Raw genomic sequence first — 16551 nt, forward strand, 5'->3', positions numbered from 1 at the left:
TTGGCAGCCCTACCCCAGGAATCAGGATGGATGTATTCACTGACCAGTGGAGGGGACTAGTGGGAGGGGTAAGGGTGCCGCTCGGGTCTGACCAAACTTTACAGAAGGAGCCCCATAACCCAGCACTGAATACCAGCTCTCTCTGCAGCACAACCATCAGATATAGCAGAGACTGGACCACCATCAGAGATATCCACCCAGCAGAGATTGGACCACCATCAGAGATATCCACCCAGCAGAGATTGGACCACCATCAGAGATATCCACCCAGCAGAGACTAGACCACCATCAGAGATATCCACCCAGCAGAGACTGGACCACCATCAGAGATATCCACCCAGCAGAGACTAGACCACCATCAGAGATATCCACCCAACAGAGACTAGACCACCATCAGAGATATCGTCCCAGAACGAGATAGTCAAGGATCAGACTTCAGTCCCCCACTAGACCACTGTCAATCAGAGATATTCACCCAGAACTAGATGGTCAAGGATTAAACTTCAATCCTCCATTAGACTACTGCCAATCAGAGATATCCATAAGGCAAGATGAACATTTCGCTTTCCAACTAGCACGACCTCCATGCCCTCCACCAGACCAGCAACGATCTTGGATCAAATCCCACCCTCCACCAGTCCAGCAACGACCTTGGATCAAATCCCACCCTCCACCAGACCAGCAACGACCTTGGATTAAATCCCACCCTCCACCAGACCAGCCACGACCTTGGATCAAATCCCACCCTCCACCAGACCAGCAACGACCTTGGATCAAATCCCGCCCTCCACCAGACCAGCAACGATCTTGGATCAAATCCCACCCTCCACCAGACCAGCAACGATCTTGGATCAAATCCCACCCTCCACCAGACCAGCAACGACCTTGGATCAAATCCCGCCCTCCACCAGACCAGCAACGATCTTGGATCAAATCCCGCCCTCCACCAGACCAGCAACGATCTTGGATCAAATCCCACCCTCCAACAGACCAGCAACGATCTTGGATCAAATCCCACCCTCCACCAGACCAGCAACGATCTTGGATCAAATCCCACCCTCCACCAGACCAGCAACGACCTTGGATCAAATCCCGCCCTCCACCAGACCAGCAACGATCTTGGATCAAATCCCACCCTCCACCAGACCAGCAACGATCTTGGATCAAATCCCACCCTCCACCAGACCAGCAACGATCTTGGATCAAATCCCACCCTCCACCAGACCAGCCACGATCTTGGATCAAATCCCACCCTCCACCAGACCAGCAACGATCTTGGATCAAATCCCGCCCTCCACCAGACCAGCATAAACAACTTGCAAGTATTTCATTTAAAAGAAATCTTAACTTCAATGTGCGAATCAACTGTTAATTCAGAACTAATAATTATTCAGTTAAAACACAACTTGCAAAATGTTCTTATTCTCAGTCATCTAATGCTCAGAGAATAGCACTTTATTTTAACAGTTCAGTACTTTGTATGAACACTTACCCTTCAACCTAACTAAGGTTTTTAAATTAAAGGTATCACTGGGAGTTTCCTGTTAAATGTCTTGATAGAGAGTGCTTTATGAATCCCTGTGGGATCTCACTGACATCCCACTCATAAAGGCTTCCTATAACTCACTCAGAGTGACTTCATCACTCAGAGTTATCAGTTAATCCCGCACAGGGCACTTACATCCTATCCTCCCTGGCCTTTAAAACGTGCACTCTTGATACCTGATGCATTTGTTTAACCTGATGACACCCACAGTGCGCTGTTTATCCACGGGTCCTCTCCTCTAACAAGTGCTGTTAAATGTCTGCTCACCAGGGATAATCAGACACGAGAATCGATATCCATTGTCCCTGACCTTGGTCAGGGTTTAACACTCCAAGACTAACTAAGAGGAACGGGAGAACGCCGTTCAGCTACCTTGAGACTATTCCGCCATGGATTAATGCTGGATCCGGGCTCTATTTATCCCACTCTGGTTCCGTAACCCTCAATACCCTCACCCAACAAGGTCATTTCAGCCTGACAATATCGATTGACGCCCCCCCAACCTTTTCGGGGAGGGGAGAGAGAGTTCGCTTTTGTGTGGAGAAATCGCCATCACGGATCTCCAACACCTACACTGCCCCTCTCCCTAACCTGAACGAAGTCTTCCGTTTATGCGTCAGATCTCTGCTCTACCTGGTCCGTGGGAGAGCGTACCCACCGTGTTTTTATTCCCCTCCCTCTCCTCGCTCCACCCCTTTGATTTCCCCGGCGGATCGTTTCCCCGTCTTGAGTGATGCCTCGCCGCCCTCCCCTTCGAGCTCGGCCCTCCCCAGGGGGCTTTTCCCACCCGTTGCCCGGCTCCCCCGGGTCGCTAATTTGGAACCAGGCCCCCGGGGGTGGTCCTTTAGCACCCGCGCCGCCACTTGTTCCTTAACGAAATTGCGCCGGGGACGGGTACGATCCCGGCAGGGAGGCAGAGAGGAGGCACCCAACCACACCGGGGCCGCGTCCAGAAGAAAGAGCCATCTTTCACTCCCAACGCAGACCTGCCCGCTGTCCCCGGCCCCACATCCCCCTCAGCCGCCCCACCCCAAGATTGTTTCACGTGCTTTCTGAACAGACAGTTGTTGCACCAGAGTCTGTCACGGTGAAGGCTTACTGTAGCGAAATGATACTTCACTCCGATGAATAAATCGACCTACTATAAATGACTTCACACTAACTTTGCAACGCTTGCCTGTTGAATTAATGACTTGGAACAGCAGCAGGCCCAGCTATTACTCCTGCCCTTAAGTGCTCTCATCCTCGCTTTGTCAGATTACTTCAAAGCGATGTCGTCATTGAATTTTACCAAGGTCAAAGACTGGACAGAACATTCCCAGGGGACCTGCTTCAGAACGACAGAATGTTCCAGAAACAAATTGTTTAAACAGCTAGAATCTGTACGTTCTTATCCTCATCGATAAAGTCCGATTCACGCCCGACACCCCTCGATGTCCCACCCAGTCTAATCCCACTCTCCCCCTCAATCCCCACACCCTTTAATATCCCACCCAGTCTAATCCCACTCTCCCCCTCACTCCCCGCACCATTTAATATCCCACACAGTCTAATCCCACTCTCCCCCTCACTCCCCACACCCTTTAATATCCCACCCAGTCTAATCCCCCTCTCCCCCTCACTCCCCGCACCCTTTAATATCCCACCCAGTCTAATCCCACTCTCCCCCTCACTCCCCACACCCTTTAATATCCCACCCAGTCTAATCCCACTCTCCCCCTCACTCCCCGCACCCTTTAATATCCCACCCAGTCTAATCCCACTCTCCCCCTCAATCCCCGCACCCTTTAATATCCCACCCAGTCTAATCCCACTCTCCCCCTCACTCCCCGCGCCCTTTAATATCCCACACAGTCTAATCCCACTCTCCCCCTCACTCCCCGCACCCTTTAATATCCCACCCAGTCTAATCCCACTCTCCCCCTCAATCCCCGCACCCTTTAATATCCCACCCAGTCTAATCCCACTCTCCCCCTCACTCCCCACACCCTTTAATATCCCACCCAGTCTAATCCCACTCTCCCCCTCATTCCCCGCACCCTTTAATATCCCACCCAGTCTAATGCCACTCTCCCCCTCACTCCCCACACCCTTTAATATCCCACCCAGTCTAATCCCACTCTCCCCCTCATTCCCCGCAACCTTTAATATCCCACCCAGTCTAATCCCACTCTCCCCCTCACTCCCCGCACCCTTTAATATCCCACCCAGTCTAATCCCACTCTCCCCCTCACTCCCCGCACCCTTTAATGTCCCACCCAGTCTAATCCCACTCTCCCCCTCACTCCCCGCACCCTTTAATATCCCACCCAGTCTAATCCCACTCTCCCCCTCACTCCCCGCACCCTTTAATGTGCCACCCAGTCTAATCCCACTCTCCCCCTCACTCCCCGCACCCTTTAATATCCCACCCAGTCTAATCCCACTCTCCCCCTCACTCCCCGCACCCTTTAATATCCCACCCAGTCTAATCCCACTCTCCCCCTCACACCCCGCACCCTTTAATATCCCACCCAGTCTAATCCCACACTCCCCCTCACACCCCACACCCTTTAATATCCCACCCAGTCTAATCCCACTCTCCCCCTCACACCCCACACCCTTTAATATCCCACCCAGTCTAATCCCACACTCCCCCTCAATCCCCGCACCCTTTAATATCCCACCCAGTCTAATCCCACTCCCCCCGCACCCTTTAATATCCCACCCAGTCTAATCCCACACTCCCCCTCACACCCCGCACCCTTTAATATCCCACCCGGTCTAATCCCACTCTCCCCCTCACACCCCGCACCCTTTAATATCCCACCCAGTCTAATCCCACTCCCCCCGCACCCTTTAATATCCCACCCAGTCTAATCCCACACTCCCCCTCACACCCCGCACCCTTTAATATCCCACCCGGTCTAATCCCACTCCCCCCGCACCCTTTAATATCCCACCCAGTCTAATCCCACACTCCCCCTCACACCCCGCACCCTTTAATATCCCACCCAGTCTAATCCCACTCTCCCCCTCACTCCCCGCACCCTTTAATATCCCACCCAGTCTAATCCCACTCTCCCACTCACTCCCCGCACCCTTTAATATCCCACCCAGTCTAATCCCACTCTCCCACTCACTCCCCGCACCCTTTAATATCCCACCCAGTCTAATCCCACTCTCCCCCTCACTCCCCACACCATTTAATATTCCACCCAGTCTAATCCCACTCTCCCCCTCACTCCCCGCACTCTTTAATATCCCTCCCACTCTAATCCAACTCTCCCCCGCACTCCCTGCACCCTTTAATATCCCACCCAATCTAATCCCCCTCTCCCCCTCACTCCCCACACCCTTTAATATCCCACCCAGTCTAATCCCACTCTCCCCCTCACTCCCCGCACGCTTTAATATCCCACCCAGTCTAATCCCACTCTCCCACTCACTCCCCGCACCCTTTAATATCCCACCCAGTCTAATCCCACCCTCCCCCTCACTCCCCACACCCTTTAATATCCCACCCAGTCTAATCCCACTCTCCCCCTCACTTCCCGCACCCTTTAATATCCCACCCAGTCAAATTCCACTCTTCCCCTCACTCCCCGCACCCTTTAATATCCCACCCAGTCTAATCCCACTCTCCCCCTCACTCCCCGCACCCGTTCATATCCCACCCACTCTAACCCCATTCTCCCCCTTACGCGCTGCACCCATTAATATCCGACCCAGTCAAATCCCACTCACCCCCTCACCCTTTAATATCCCACCCAGTCTAATCCCTCTCTCCCCCCTCACTCCCTGTAACCTTTAATCCCCCATCCAGTCTAATCCCACTATTCCCCTCACGCCCTGCAACATTTAACATCCCACCCAGTGTAATCCCGCTCTCCCTCTCACTCCCCCCACCCTTTAATATCCCACCCAGTCTAATCCCGCTCTCCCTCTCACTCCCCCCACCCTTTAATATCCCACCCAGTCTAATCCCACTCTCCCCCTCACTTCCCGCACCCTTTAATATCCCACCCAGTCAAATTCCACTCTCCCCCTCACTCCCCACATCCTTTAATATCCACTCAGTCTAAACCCACTCTCCCCCTCACTCCCCACACCATTTAATATTCCACCCAGTCTAATCCCACTCTCCCACTCACTCCCCGCACTCTTTAATATCCCTCCCACTCTAATCCAACTCTCCCCCGCACTCCCCGCACCCTTTAATATCCCACCCAGTCTAATCGCACTCTCCCCCTCACTCCCCGCACCCTTTAATATCCCACCCACTCTAATCCCACTCTCCCCCTCACACCCTACACCCTTTAATATCCCACCCAGTCTAATCCCACTCTCCCACTCACTCCCCGCCCCCTTTAATATCCCACCCAGTCTAATCTCCCTCTAGCCCTCACTCCCCGCAGCCTTTAATATCACACCCAGTCTAATGCCATACCCCCCTCACTCCCCACACCCTTTAATATCCCACCCAGTCTAATCCCACTCTCCCCCTCACTCCCCGCACCCTTTAATATCCCACCCACTCTAATCCCACTCTCCCCCTCACTCCCTGCACCCTTTAATATCCCACCCAGTCTAATCCCACTCTCCCCCTCACTCCCCGCACCCTTTAATATCACACCTAGTCTAATCCCACCCTCTCCCTCACTCCCCGCACCCTTTAATATCCCACCCAGTCTAATCCCACTCAACCCCTCACTCCCCACACCCTTTAATATCCCACCCAGTCTAATCCCACTCTCCCCCTCACTCCCCGCACCCTTTAATATCCCACCCAGTCTAATCCCACCTCCCCCTCACTTCCCACACCCTTTAATATCCCACCCAGTCTAATCCCACCCTCCCCCTCACTCCCCGCACCCTTTAATATCCCACCCAGTCTAATCCCACCCTCCCCCTCACTCCCGGCACCCTTTAATATTCCACCCAGTCTAATCCCGCCCTCTCCCTCACTCCCCGCACCCTTTAATATCCCACCAACTCTAACCCCATACTCCCCCTCACTCCCCACAGCCTTTAATATCCCACCCAGTCTAATCCCACTCTCCCCCTCACTCCCCACACCCTTTAATATCCCACCCAGTCTAATCCCACTCGTTCCCTCACTCCCCGCACCCTTTAATATCACACCCAGTCTAATCCCTCTCCCCCTCACTCCCCGCACCGTTTAATATCCCACCCAGTCTAATCCCACCTCCCGCTCACTCCCCGCACCGTTTAATATCCCATCCAGTCTAATCCCACCCTCCGACTCACTCTCCGCACCCTTTAATAACCCACCCAGTCTAATCCAACTCTCCCCCTCACTCCCCGCACCCTTTAATATCCCACCCACTCTAACCCCATTCTCCCCCTCACTCCCCGCACCCTTTAATATCCCACCCACTCTAATCCCATTCTCCCCCTCACTCCCTGAACCCTTTAATTTCCCACCCAGTCAATTCCCACTCTCCCTTTCACCCTTTAATATCCCATCCAGTCTAATCCCACTCTCACCCTCATTCCCCGCACCCTTTAATATCCCACCCAGTCAAATTCCACTCTCCCCCTCACTCCCCACACCCTTTAATATCCACTCAGTCTATACCCACTCTCCCCCTCACTCCCCACACCATTTAATATTCCACCCAGTCTAATCCCACTCTCCCCCTCACTCCCCGCACTCTTTAATATCCCTCCCACTCTAATCCAACTCTCCCCTGCACTCCCCGCACCCTTTAATATCCCACCCAGTCTAATCCCACTCTCCCCCTCACTCTCCGCACCCTTAAATATCCCACCCAATCTAATCCAACTCTCCCCCTCACTCCCCGCACCGTTTAATATCCCACCCAGTCTAATCCCACTCTCCCTCTCACTCCCCGCACCCTTTAATATCCCACCCAGTGTAATCCCACTCTCCCCCTCACTCCCCGCACCCTTTCATATCCCACCCAGTCAAATTCCACTCTCCCCCTCACTCCCCACACCCTTTAATATCCACTCAGTCTAAACCCACTCTCCCCCTCACTCCCCACACCATTTAATATTCCACCCAGTCTAATCCCACTCTCCCCCTCACTCCCCGCACTCTTTAATATCCCTCCCACTCTAATCCAACTCTCCCCCGCACTCCCCGCACCCTTTAATATCCCACCCAGTCTAATCGCACTCTCCCCCTCACTCCCCGCACCCTTTAATATCCCACCAACTCTAATCCCACTCTCCCCCTCACACCCTACACCCTTTAATATCCCACCCAGTCTAATCTCACTCTACCCCTCACTCCCCGCATCCTTTAATATCCCACCCAGTCTAATCCCACTCTCCCTCTCACTCCCCCCACCCTTTAATATCCCACCCAGTCTAATCCCACTCTCCCCCTCACTCCCCGCACCCTTTAATATCCCACCCAGTCAAATTCCACTCTCCCCCTCACTCCCCACACCCTTTAATATCCACTCAGTCTAAACCCACTCTCCCCCTCACTCCCCACACCATTTAATATTCCACCCATTCTAATCCCACTCTCCCCCTCACTCCCCGCACTCTTTAATATCCCTCCCACTCTAATCCAACTCTCCCCCGCACTCCCCGCACCCTTTAATATCCCACCCAGTCTAATCGCACTCTCCCCCTCACTCCCCGCACCCTTTAATATCCCACCCACTCTAATCCCACTCTTCCCCTCATACCCTACAGCCTTTAATATCCCACCCAGTCTAATCCCACTCTCCCACTCACTCCCCACACCCTTTAATATCCCACCCAGTCTAATCCCACTCTCCCCCTCACTCCCCGCACCCTTTAATATCCCACCCAGTCTAATCTCACTCTCCCCCTCACTCCCTGCACCCTTTAATATCCCACCCAGTCTAATCCCACTCTCCCCCTCACTCCCCGCACCCTTTAATATCTCACCCAGTCTAATCCTACTCTCCCCACACTCCCCGCACCCTTTAATATCCCACCCAGTCTAATCCCACTCTCCCCCTCATCCCCACACACTTTAATATCCCACCCAGTCTAATCCCACTCTCCCCCTCATCCCCACACCCTTTAATATCCCACCCAGTCTAATCCCACTCTCCCCCTCACTCCCCACACCCTTTAAATTCCCACCCAGTCTAACCCCACTCTCCCCCTCACTCCCCTCATCCTTTAATATCCCACGCAGTCTAATCCCACTCTCCTCCTCACTCCCCACACCATTTAATAACCCATCCAGTCTAATCCCACTCTCCCCCTCATTCCCCGCACCCTTTAATATCCCACACAGTCTAATCCCTCTCTCCCCCTCACTGCCTGCAACCTTTAATATCCCACCCAGTCTAATCCCACTCTCCCCCTTCCCTCCCTGTAACCTTTAATACCCCATCCAGTCTAATCCCACTATTCCCCTCACGCCCTGCAACATTTATCATCCCATCCAGTCTAATCCCACTCTCCCCCTCACTCCCCGCACCCTTTAATATCACACCCAGTCTAATCCCACTCTCCCCCTCACTCCCCTCACCCTTTAATATCCCACGCCGTCTAATCCCACTCTCCCCGTCACTCCCCACACCATTTAATATCCCACCCAGTCTAATCCCACTCTCCCCCTCACTCCCCACACCCTTTAATATCCCACCCAGTCTAATCCCACTCTCCCCCTCACTCCCCGCACCCTTTAATATCACACCCAGTCTAATCCCACTCTCCCCCTCACTCCCCTCACCCTTTAATATCCCACCCAGTCTATTCCCACTCTCCCCGCACCCTTTAATATCCCACCCAGTCTAATGCCACTCTCCCCCTCACTCCCCGCACCCTTTAATATCCCACCCAGTCTAATCCCACCCTCCCCCTCACTCCCCGCACCCTTGAATATCCCACCCAGTCTAATCCCACCCTCCCCCTCACTCCCCGCACCCTTTAATATCCCACCCAGTCTAATCCCACTCTCCCCCTCACTCCCTGCACCCTTTAATATCCCACCCAGTCTAATCCCACTCTCCCCCTCACTCCCCGCACTGTTTAATATCCCACCCAGTCTAATCCCACTCTCCCCCTCACTCCCCGCACCCTTTAATATCCCACCCAGTCTAATAGCACTCTCCCTCTCACTCCCCGCACCCTTTAATATCCCACCCAGTCTAATCCCACTCTCCCCCTCACTCCCCACACCCTTTAATATCCCACCCATCTAATCCTACTCTCCCCACACTCCCCGCACCCTTTAATATCCCACCCAGTCTAATCCCACTCTCCCCCTCACTCCCCACAGCCTTTAATATCCCACCCAGTCTAATCCCACTCTCCCCCTCACTCCCCACACCCTTTAATATCCCACCCAGTCTAATCCCACTCTCCCCCTTACTCCCCGCACCCTTTAATATCCCACCCAGTCTAATCCCACTCTCCCCGCACCCTTTAATATCCCACCCAGTCTAGTGCCACTCTCCCCCTCACTCCCTGCACCCTTGAATATCCCACCCAGTCTAATCCCACCCTCCCCCTCACTCCCCGCACCCTTTACCATCCCACCCAGTCTAATCCCACTCTCCCCCTCACTCCCCGCACCCTTTACCATCCCACGCAGTGAGACTGCTGAGTTTCCTGCCACAATGATCACACTTTGAAACAACCTCCTTCATTGTCTGCGGAGTGCTTTGGGATGTTTCAGGTGGTGAAATCTGCTGGAGGAATGGTCGCTGTTGCTTAGACAGTCCAATGGACATCAACTGGCTGCTGGCTGTCAGTAGCACTAACCCAGAGTCAGTTAGCTACACTGTGAAGCATCCCCCTCTCTGCCGCCTGTTTGCAGTTGAACGTGTAGCGCCAGGCACTGAACATGCTGAGCTGCGAGGAAGCGTGCAGGGAGGCTCTGTACACTGATATCAGTCTGCCCACAGGGCGGCGAGGGACACTGCAGTGAGAATCACCCTCTTTCTGCCGGGCTGGGACAGACCTGCGAGAGTTTCAACTGAACATCTCCAGGCGCCTCCCGAACTCCACTCGTTGCACAATCTCTTCCAACTGGTGGCAACTTTCACGTTTCATTATGTTCTCATTTGTCACGGGGTATTAAGAGCCATGGAACCAAGGTGGGTAAATGGAGTTAAGACTGACTGTTCCAGGGGCTCAACACTCTCTCTCCTCCTCCTCCTCCTCGTCGTTTCCTACCTCAGCTCACCCTGCCATAAACTGTGAGGAACGCCAGAGGGCAGCGCTTCCCCATTTAACTGACCAGTGCTGTCAGCGGCAGCAACAACAGTTTGGGTGCATTCTGCAACCTTAACAGGGTTGGACGTCACCCAAAAACACCAATAAATCCGGGAGACAATAGGACAGGTGATCAACAGCTCTTAAAGGAGGACAGAGAGGCGGAGAGGTTTAATGGGGGGCAATTCCAGAGCTTCGGGACCCCAGGAAGCTGAAGGCACGGTGGCCAATGGCGGAGCGATGGGAATCGGGGGATGGTCAAGAGGCCGGAATTGGAGGAGCGCTGAGAACTCAGAGGGTTGTAGGATGTTACAGAGATAGGGAAGGTTGTAGGGGCTGGGGGAGGTTACAGAGATAGGGAGGGTTGTAAGGGCTGGAGGAGGTTACAGATATAGGGAGGGGTGTAGGGGCTGGAGGAGGTTACAGAGATAGGGAGGGGTGTAGGGGCTGGAGGGGGTTACAGAGATAGGGAGGGATGTAGGGGTTGGGGGAGGTTATGGAGATAGGTGTGAGCCCATGTAAAGATTTGAAAACAAGGATGAGAAGTTTAAAACGAAGGGATTGTTTGACCGGGAGCCAGTGTGGGTCACTGAGTACCTGGGGCGATGGGTTGTCAGTTCACAAAGTTATCGAGAACTCTCCTGTCTCGGAATAATAAGGGGATAGAACATGGGAAACCGGCTGTGTGTTGGAATAGTTGAGTCTGGAGGTGACAAAGATGTGGGTGATGGTTCCAGCAGCAGATGAGCTGAGGCAGGAGTGGAATCGAGTGAAGTTACAGAGGTGGAAAAAAAGACGGTCTTAGTAGTGGCGCAATATATAGGGTCGAAAGCACGTCTCAGGATCGTATGTGACAGCAAGTTTGCAAAGAGCGTGGTTCAGTGTCAGACGGATACCTGGGAGAGGGAGACAGTCGGTGTCTCCGGACCGGTGATGCTCCCAGACTCTGACCGACCTGCTGGGAGAAGGGCAGGGGGAACACGGGCTGGGCTGGCATCTTCATTCTTTCCTCGCTCCCGGCTCTGGGTCATCCTCAAGGTGTGTGCCCTCTCAGTGTAGATGGGGCACGGGTCCCCGGGGGTCTGAGTCAGCAGGAGGGTTGGCCTTGTTATCAAAAAGACAAACGAAATGAAAATTTGCAGCACCGAGCCTTAACGTTTGCTCACATGCACCGTCCCCCATCCCTCCCAATCACTCTCCCAGTCTCGGCTTCTCTTCACTGCCTCTCTGTCCCTCTGCTTCTCTCTCTCAGTCCGATGTTCCCCTGCGCCTGCTGCCCTTGTCCTTCTCGGTGGTCGTGGTCAGGTGTTTGGCAGGATCTTTTCGACGAAGCCCCTAGTGAGTTGTAGGAGTGCAGCCTGTCCGAGGGTACCCGCTGCAGCCACCCTTGTGCAGCAGTGAGGGGGGGGGAAGAGTGAATACCAAGGGCAGTGGTTTATCCTCCCCCCCCCCCCACCCCACTTTGACCTGGACGGTGTCGAGCTTCTCGAGTGTTGTTGGAGCTGCAACTCACCCAGACAGGTGGAGAGTGTTCTCCAGACCTGTCGCTCCTGGAGCCGGTCTGAGGGGGGTGGTGGGTCAGGAGATGGGGATTGGATCAGAGGGTGAAGTGTCTCAGAGTCCCTTTAAACGGCGGCCTCATCTGTGTCAGCAAAACATTGGGATGAATTGAATCTGACTCTCAGAATAGAACAAGTTCATTCCATTCCAGAGAGGGGGGAGAGACAAACAGAGAGAGAGAGAGAGAGTGTGGGGTGAAACTAGTTGAAGCACCAGACCCAAGTTTTATTTAAATATCACAGTTAAAAGGTTTTGGTGTTCTTTAGGCCCTTGTCTTTAGATAGGGTTTGTTCGGAGTCATGAAGAACGAGGATTATACAATGGTCGATCTGGAGGAGCACACTCCTGATCGTGAAGCCAGCAGAGAACTGACACCGGAACCCACACAACACAGCGGCTCCCCTGAGCAGGAGAACAGAGACCCAAAGGGGATGAATCAGTACCTCAAGGTATTTTAAGCAGCAGGCTCTTTATACCCGGGCAGTTAGCGCCAGGATTCGGGAGGAGAGGAGACGAGGGGGAACTGTCCCAACGTGGGATACTGAAATGTCCAGGGAGACTCAGCGCTGAGACTGGTGCAAAAGATTGAGATTGTGGTGGGGGGGCGTCAGGGGTGTGGAAAGGATGGCCAACTGCAGTGCCTGAGGATTAACCCGGGGATCTGTGTGGATCACACACGTGGATCTGCGCGGATCACACACGTGGATCTGCGTGGATCACACTTGGGGATCTGTGTGGATCACACCTGGGGATCTGCGTGGATCACACTTGGGGATCTGCGTGGATCACACATGGGGATCTGCATGGATCACACCTGGGGATCTGTGTGGGTCATACACAGGGATCTGTGTGGATCACACCTGGGGAGAATCAAACATGGGGATCTGTGTGGATCACACCTGGGGATCTGCGTGGATCACACATGGGGATCTGCGTGGATCGCACATGGGGATCTGCGTGGATCATACATGGGGATCTGTGTGGATCACACCTGGGGAGAATCAAACATGGGGATCTGTGTGGATCACACCTGGGGATCTGTGTGGATCACACATGGGGATCTGCGTGGATCATACCTGGGGATCTGTGTGGATCACACCTGGGGATCTGCGTGGATCATACAGGGGGATCTGTGTGGATCACACATGGGGATCTGTGTGGATCACACCTGGGGATCTGCGTGGATCACACACGGGGATCTGCGTGGATCATACAGGGGGATCTGTGTGGATCACACCTGGGGATCTGTGTGGATCACACCTGGGGATCTGCGTGGATCATACAGGGGGATCTGTGTGGATCACACATGGGGATCTGTGTGGATCACACCTGGGGATCTGCGTGGATCACACACGGGGATCTGTGTGGATCACACCTGGGGAGAATCAAACATGGGGATCTGTGTGGATCACACCTGGGGATCTGCGTGGATCACACATGGGGATCTGCGTGGATCGCACATGGGGATCTGTGTGGATCGCACCTGGGGATCTGTGTGGATCACACCTGGGGATCTGCGTGGATCATACAGGGGGATCTGTGTGGATCACACTTGGGGATCTGTGTGGATCACACCTGGGGATCTGTGTGGATCACACCTGGGGATCTGCGTGGATCATACATGGGGATCTGTGTGGATCATACACGGGGATCTGCGTGGATCATACACGGGGATATGCGTGGATCACACATGGGGATATGCGTGGATCACACATGGGGATCTGTGTGGATCACACACGGTGATCTGTGTGGATCACACCTGGGGGTCTGCGTGGATCACGCACGGGGATCTGTGTGGATCACACCTGGGGGTCTGCGTGGATCACGCACGGGGATCTGTGTGGATCACACCTGGGGAGGATCATACACGTGGATCTGCGTGGATCACACCTGGGGATCTGTGTGGATCATACACAGGAATCTGTGTGGATCACACCTGGGGATGATCATACACCTGGGGTTCTGCATGGATCACACCTGGGGGTCTGCGTGGATCACACCTGGGGAGGATCATACACGGGGATCTGTGTGGATCACACCTGGGGATCTGTGTGGATCGCACACGGGGATCTGCGCAGATTGCACCCAGGGATCTGCGTAGATCACACCTGGAGATCTGCGTGGATCACACCTGTGGATCTGTGTGGATCACACATGGGGAGGCAGGGGAAAGTGGAGAGCGAGGAGATGATGGAGGGGGTGGAATGCGGGAGAGGAATGGGGTAGGGAGAGGTTCAGAGAGGGGATGAGGGAGGGGGTTGGAATGTGGGAGAGGAATGGGGTAGGGAGGAGATGATGGAGGGGGTTGAAATGCGGGAGAGGGATGGGGTAGGGAGAGGTTCAGGGAGGGGATGAGAGAGGGGGTTGGAATGCGGGAGAGGGATGGGGTAGGGAGAGGTTCAGAGAGGGGATGAGGGAGGGGGTTGGAATGCGGGAGAGGAATGGGGTAGGGAGAGGTTCAGAGAGGGGATGAGGGAGGGGGTTGGAATGCGGGAGAGGGATGGGGTAGGGAGAGGTTCAGAGAGGGGATGAGGGAGGGGGTTGGAATGCGGGAGAGGGATGGGGTAGGGAGAGGTTCAGGGAGGGGATGAGGGAGGGGGTTGGAATGCGGGAGAGGGATGGGGTAAGGAAGGTGGAGAGGGCAATGCACGGGGCCTGTGCTGAGAACACTGGATCTGGGAATTGTCTCCATCATTCCTGCAGGTGGATTTCCCCGAGGTTATTGCTGAACCTGCCACTGCTCACAGTTTCGACAAGGTCTGGGCCTCCAGTAATGTCTCCTTCGAAGTCTGTAAACTCTGGACTTATAGGATCATCTCACTGCTCTGTGCCATCCCCGCCTCCATTCTCACCGGCTGTCTCTTCTCCTTGGTCACTTGTCTGCACATATGGTGAGTGTTAATGCCCCACGGGGCAGGGGACACCAGGGGAAGGGACCACGGTGCAGGGGACACCAGGGGAAGGGCCCACGGTGCAGGGGACACCAGGGGAAGGGCCCACGGTGCAGGGGACACCAGGGGAAGGGCCCACGGTGCAGGGGACACCAGGGGAAGGGCTCACGGTGCAGGGGACACCAGGGGAAGGGCCCACGGTGCAGGGGACACCAGGGGAAGGGCCCACGGTGCAGGGGACACCAGGGGAAGGGCCCACGGTGCAGGGACACCAGGGGAAGGGCCCACGGTGCAGGGACACCAGGGGAAGGGCCCACAGTGCAGAGTCACCAGGGGAAGGGCCCACGGTGCAGGGGACACCAGGGGAAGGGCCCACGGTGCAGGGACACCAGGGGAAGGGCCCACGGTGCAGGGGACACCAGGGGAAGGGCCCACGGTGGAAGTTTGCAGGTTTTGGGATTTCAGGAAGTCTCGGAAGGAGCGATTGCTGAAGGGTTGGGGGATGTGTGAGTTGCTGGGTCCGTGGAGAAGCTGCTAGGCCATGGGCTGAAGTTCCTGTTTCTTGTTCCTAGGTGCCTGATACCCTGTGTGAGGATCTGTCTCCTCTGTCGGCCTACCTGTCAGAAGGCTTGCCACAGCCTGACGGACATCATCGTCAGTCCGCTCTGCTCCAGCATGGGGCGCTGCTTCCAGAGAGCTCACCTGCACGTGGCCAGATACTAGGAGTCTTCCCAACACAGAGAGTCACCCCAGGCACCAACCACTCCACTCCCCCAGGCCCCAACCACTCCACTCCCCCAGGCCCCAACCACTCCCCCCAGGCCCCAACCACTCCACATCCCCCAGGCCCCAACCACTCCCCCCAGGCCCCAACCACTCCACTCCCCCAGGCCCCAACCACTCCCCCCAGGCCCACAATCACTCCACTCCCCCAGGCCTCAACCACTCCACTCCCCCAGGCCCCAACCACTCCCCTCAGGCCCCAACCACTCCACTCCCCCAGGCCCCAACCACTCCCCCCAGGCCCACAATCACTCCACTCCCCCAGGCCTCAACCACTCCACTCCCCCAGGCCCCAACCACTCCCCTCAGGTCCCAACCACTCCACTCCCCCAGGCCCCAACCACTCCCCCCAGGCCCCAACCACTCCACTCAAGCCCCAACCACTCCACTCCCCCAGGCCCCAACCACTCCACTCCCCCAGGCCCCAACCACTCCCCCCAGGCCCCAACCACTCCACTCCCCCAGGCCCCAACTACTCCCCCCAGGCCCCAACCACTCCACTCCCCCAGGCCCCAACCACTCCACTCCCCCAGGCCCCAACCACTCCCCCAGGCCCCAACCACTCCCCCCAGGCCCACAATCACTCCACTC

General features: G+C 55.2%; 1 protein-coding gene across 1 annotated transcript; it reads left to right on the forward strand.

The window, feature by feature from the left end:
• Positions 1 to 981: 981 nt before the first annotated feature.
• On the forward strand, positions 982 to 15926 carry LOC144677493 (caveolin-2-like). The gene is made up of 4 exons (XM_078537571.1): positions 982 to 1322; positions 12571 to 12735; positions 14990 to 15177; positions 15750 to 15926. Exons 2-4 carry the CDS (start codon positions 12586 to 12588, stop codon positions 15898 to 15900), a joined length of 489 nt encoding a protein of 162 aa, XP_078393697.1. The 5' UTR covers positions 982 to 1322; positions 12571 to 12585; the 3' UTR covers positions 15901 to 15926.
• The last annotated feature ends 625 nt before the right edge of the window (positions 15927 to 16551 follow it).

This window comes from Cetorhinus maximus, unplaced genomic scaffold (genome assembly GCF_964194155.1).
Source record: "Cetorhinus maximus unplaced genomic scaffold, sCetMax3.hap1.1 HAP1_SCAFFOLD_2592, whole genome shotgun sequence".
Lineage (NCBI taxonomy): Eukaryota > Metazoa > Chordata > Chondrichthyes > Lamniformes > Cetorhinidae > Cetorhinus > Cetorhinus maximus.

Excerpts from the sequence above, each read along its gene's own strand:
- LOC144677493 (XM_078537571.1), top strand. The coding sequence starts at position 12,586 with ATGAAGAACGAGGATTATACAATGGTCGATCTGGAGGAGCACACTCCT. Across the intron at positions 12,736-14,989 it reads GGATGAATCAGTACCTCAAG|GTGGATTTCCCCGAGGTTAT; the intron begins GTATTTTAAGCA and ends TCATTCCTGCAG. Across the intron at positions 15,178-15,749 it reads GTCACTTGTCTGCACATATG|GTGCCTGATACCCTGTGTGA; the intron begins GTGAGTGTTAAT and ends TCTTGTTCCTAG.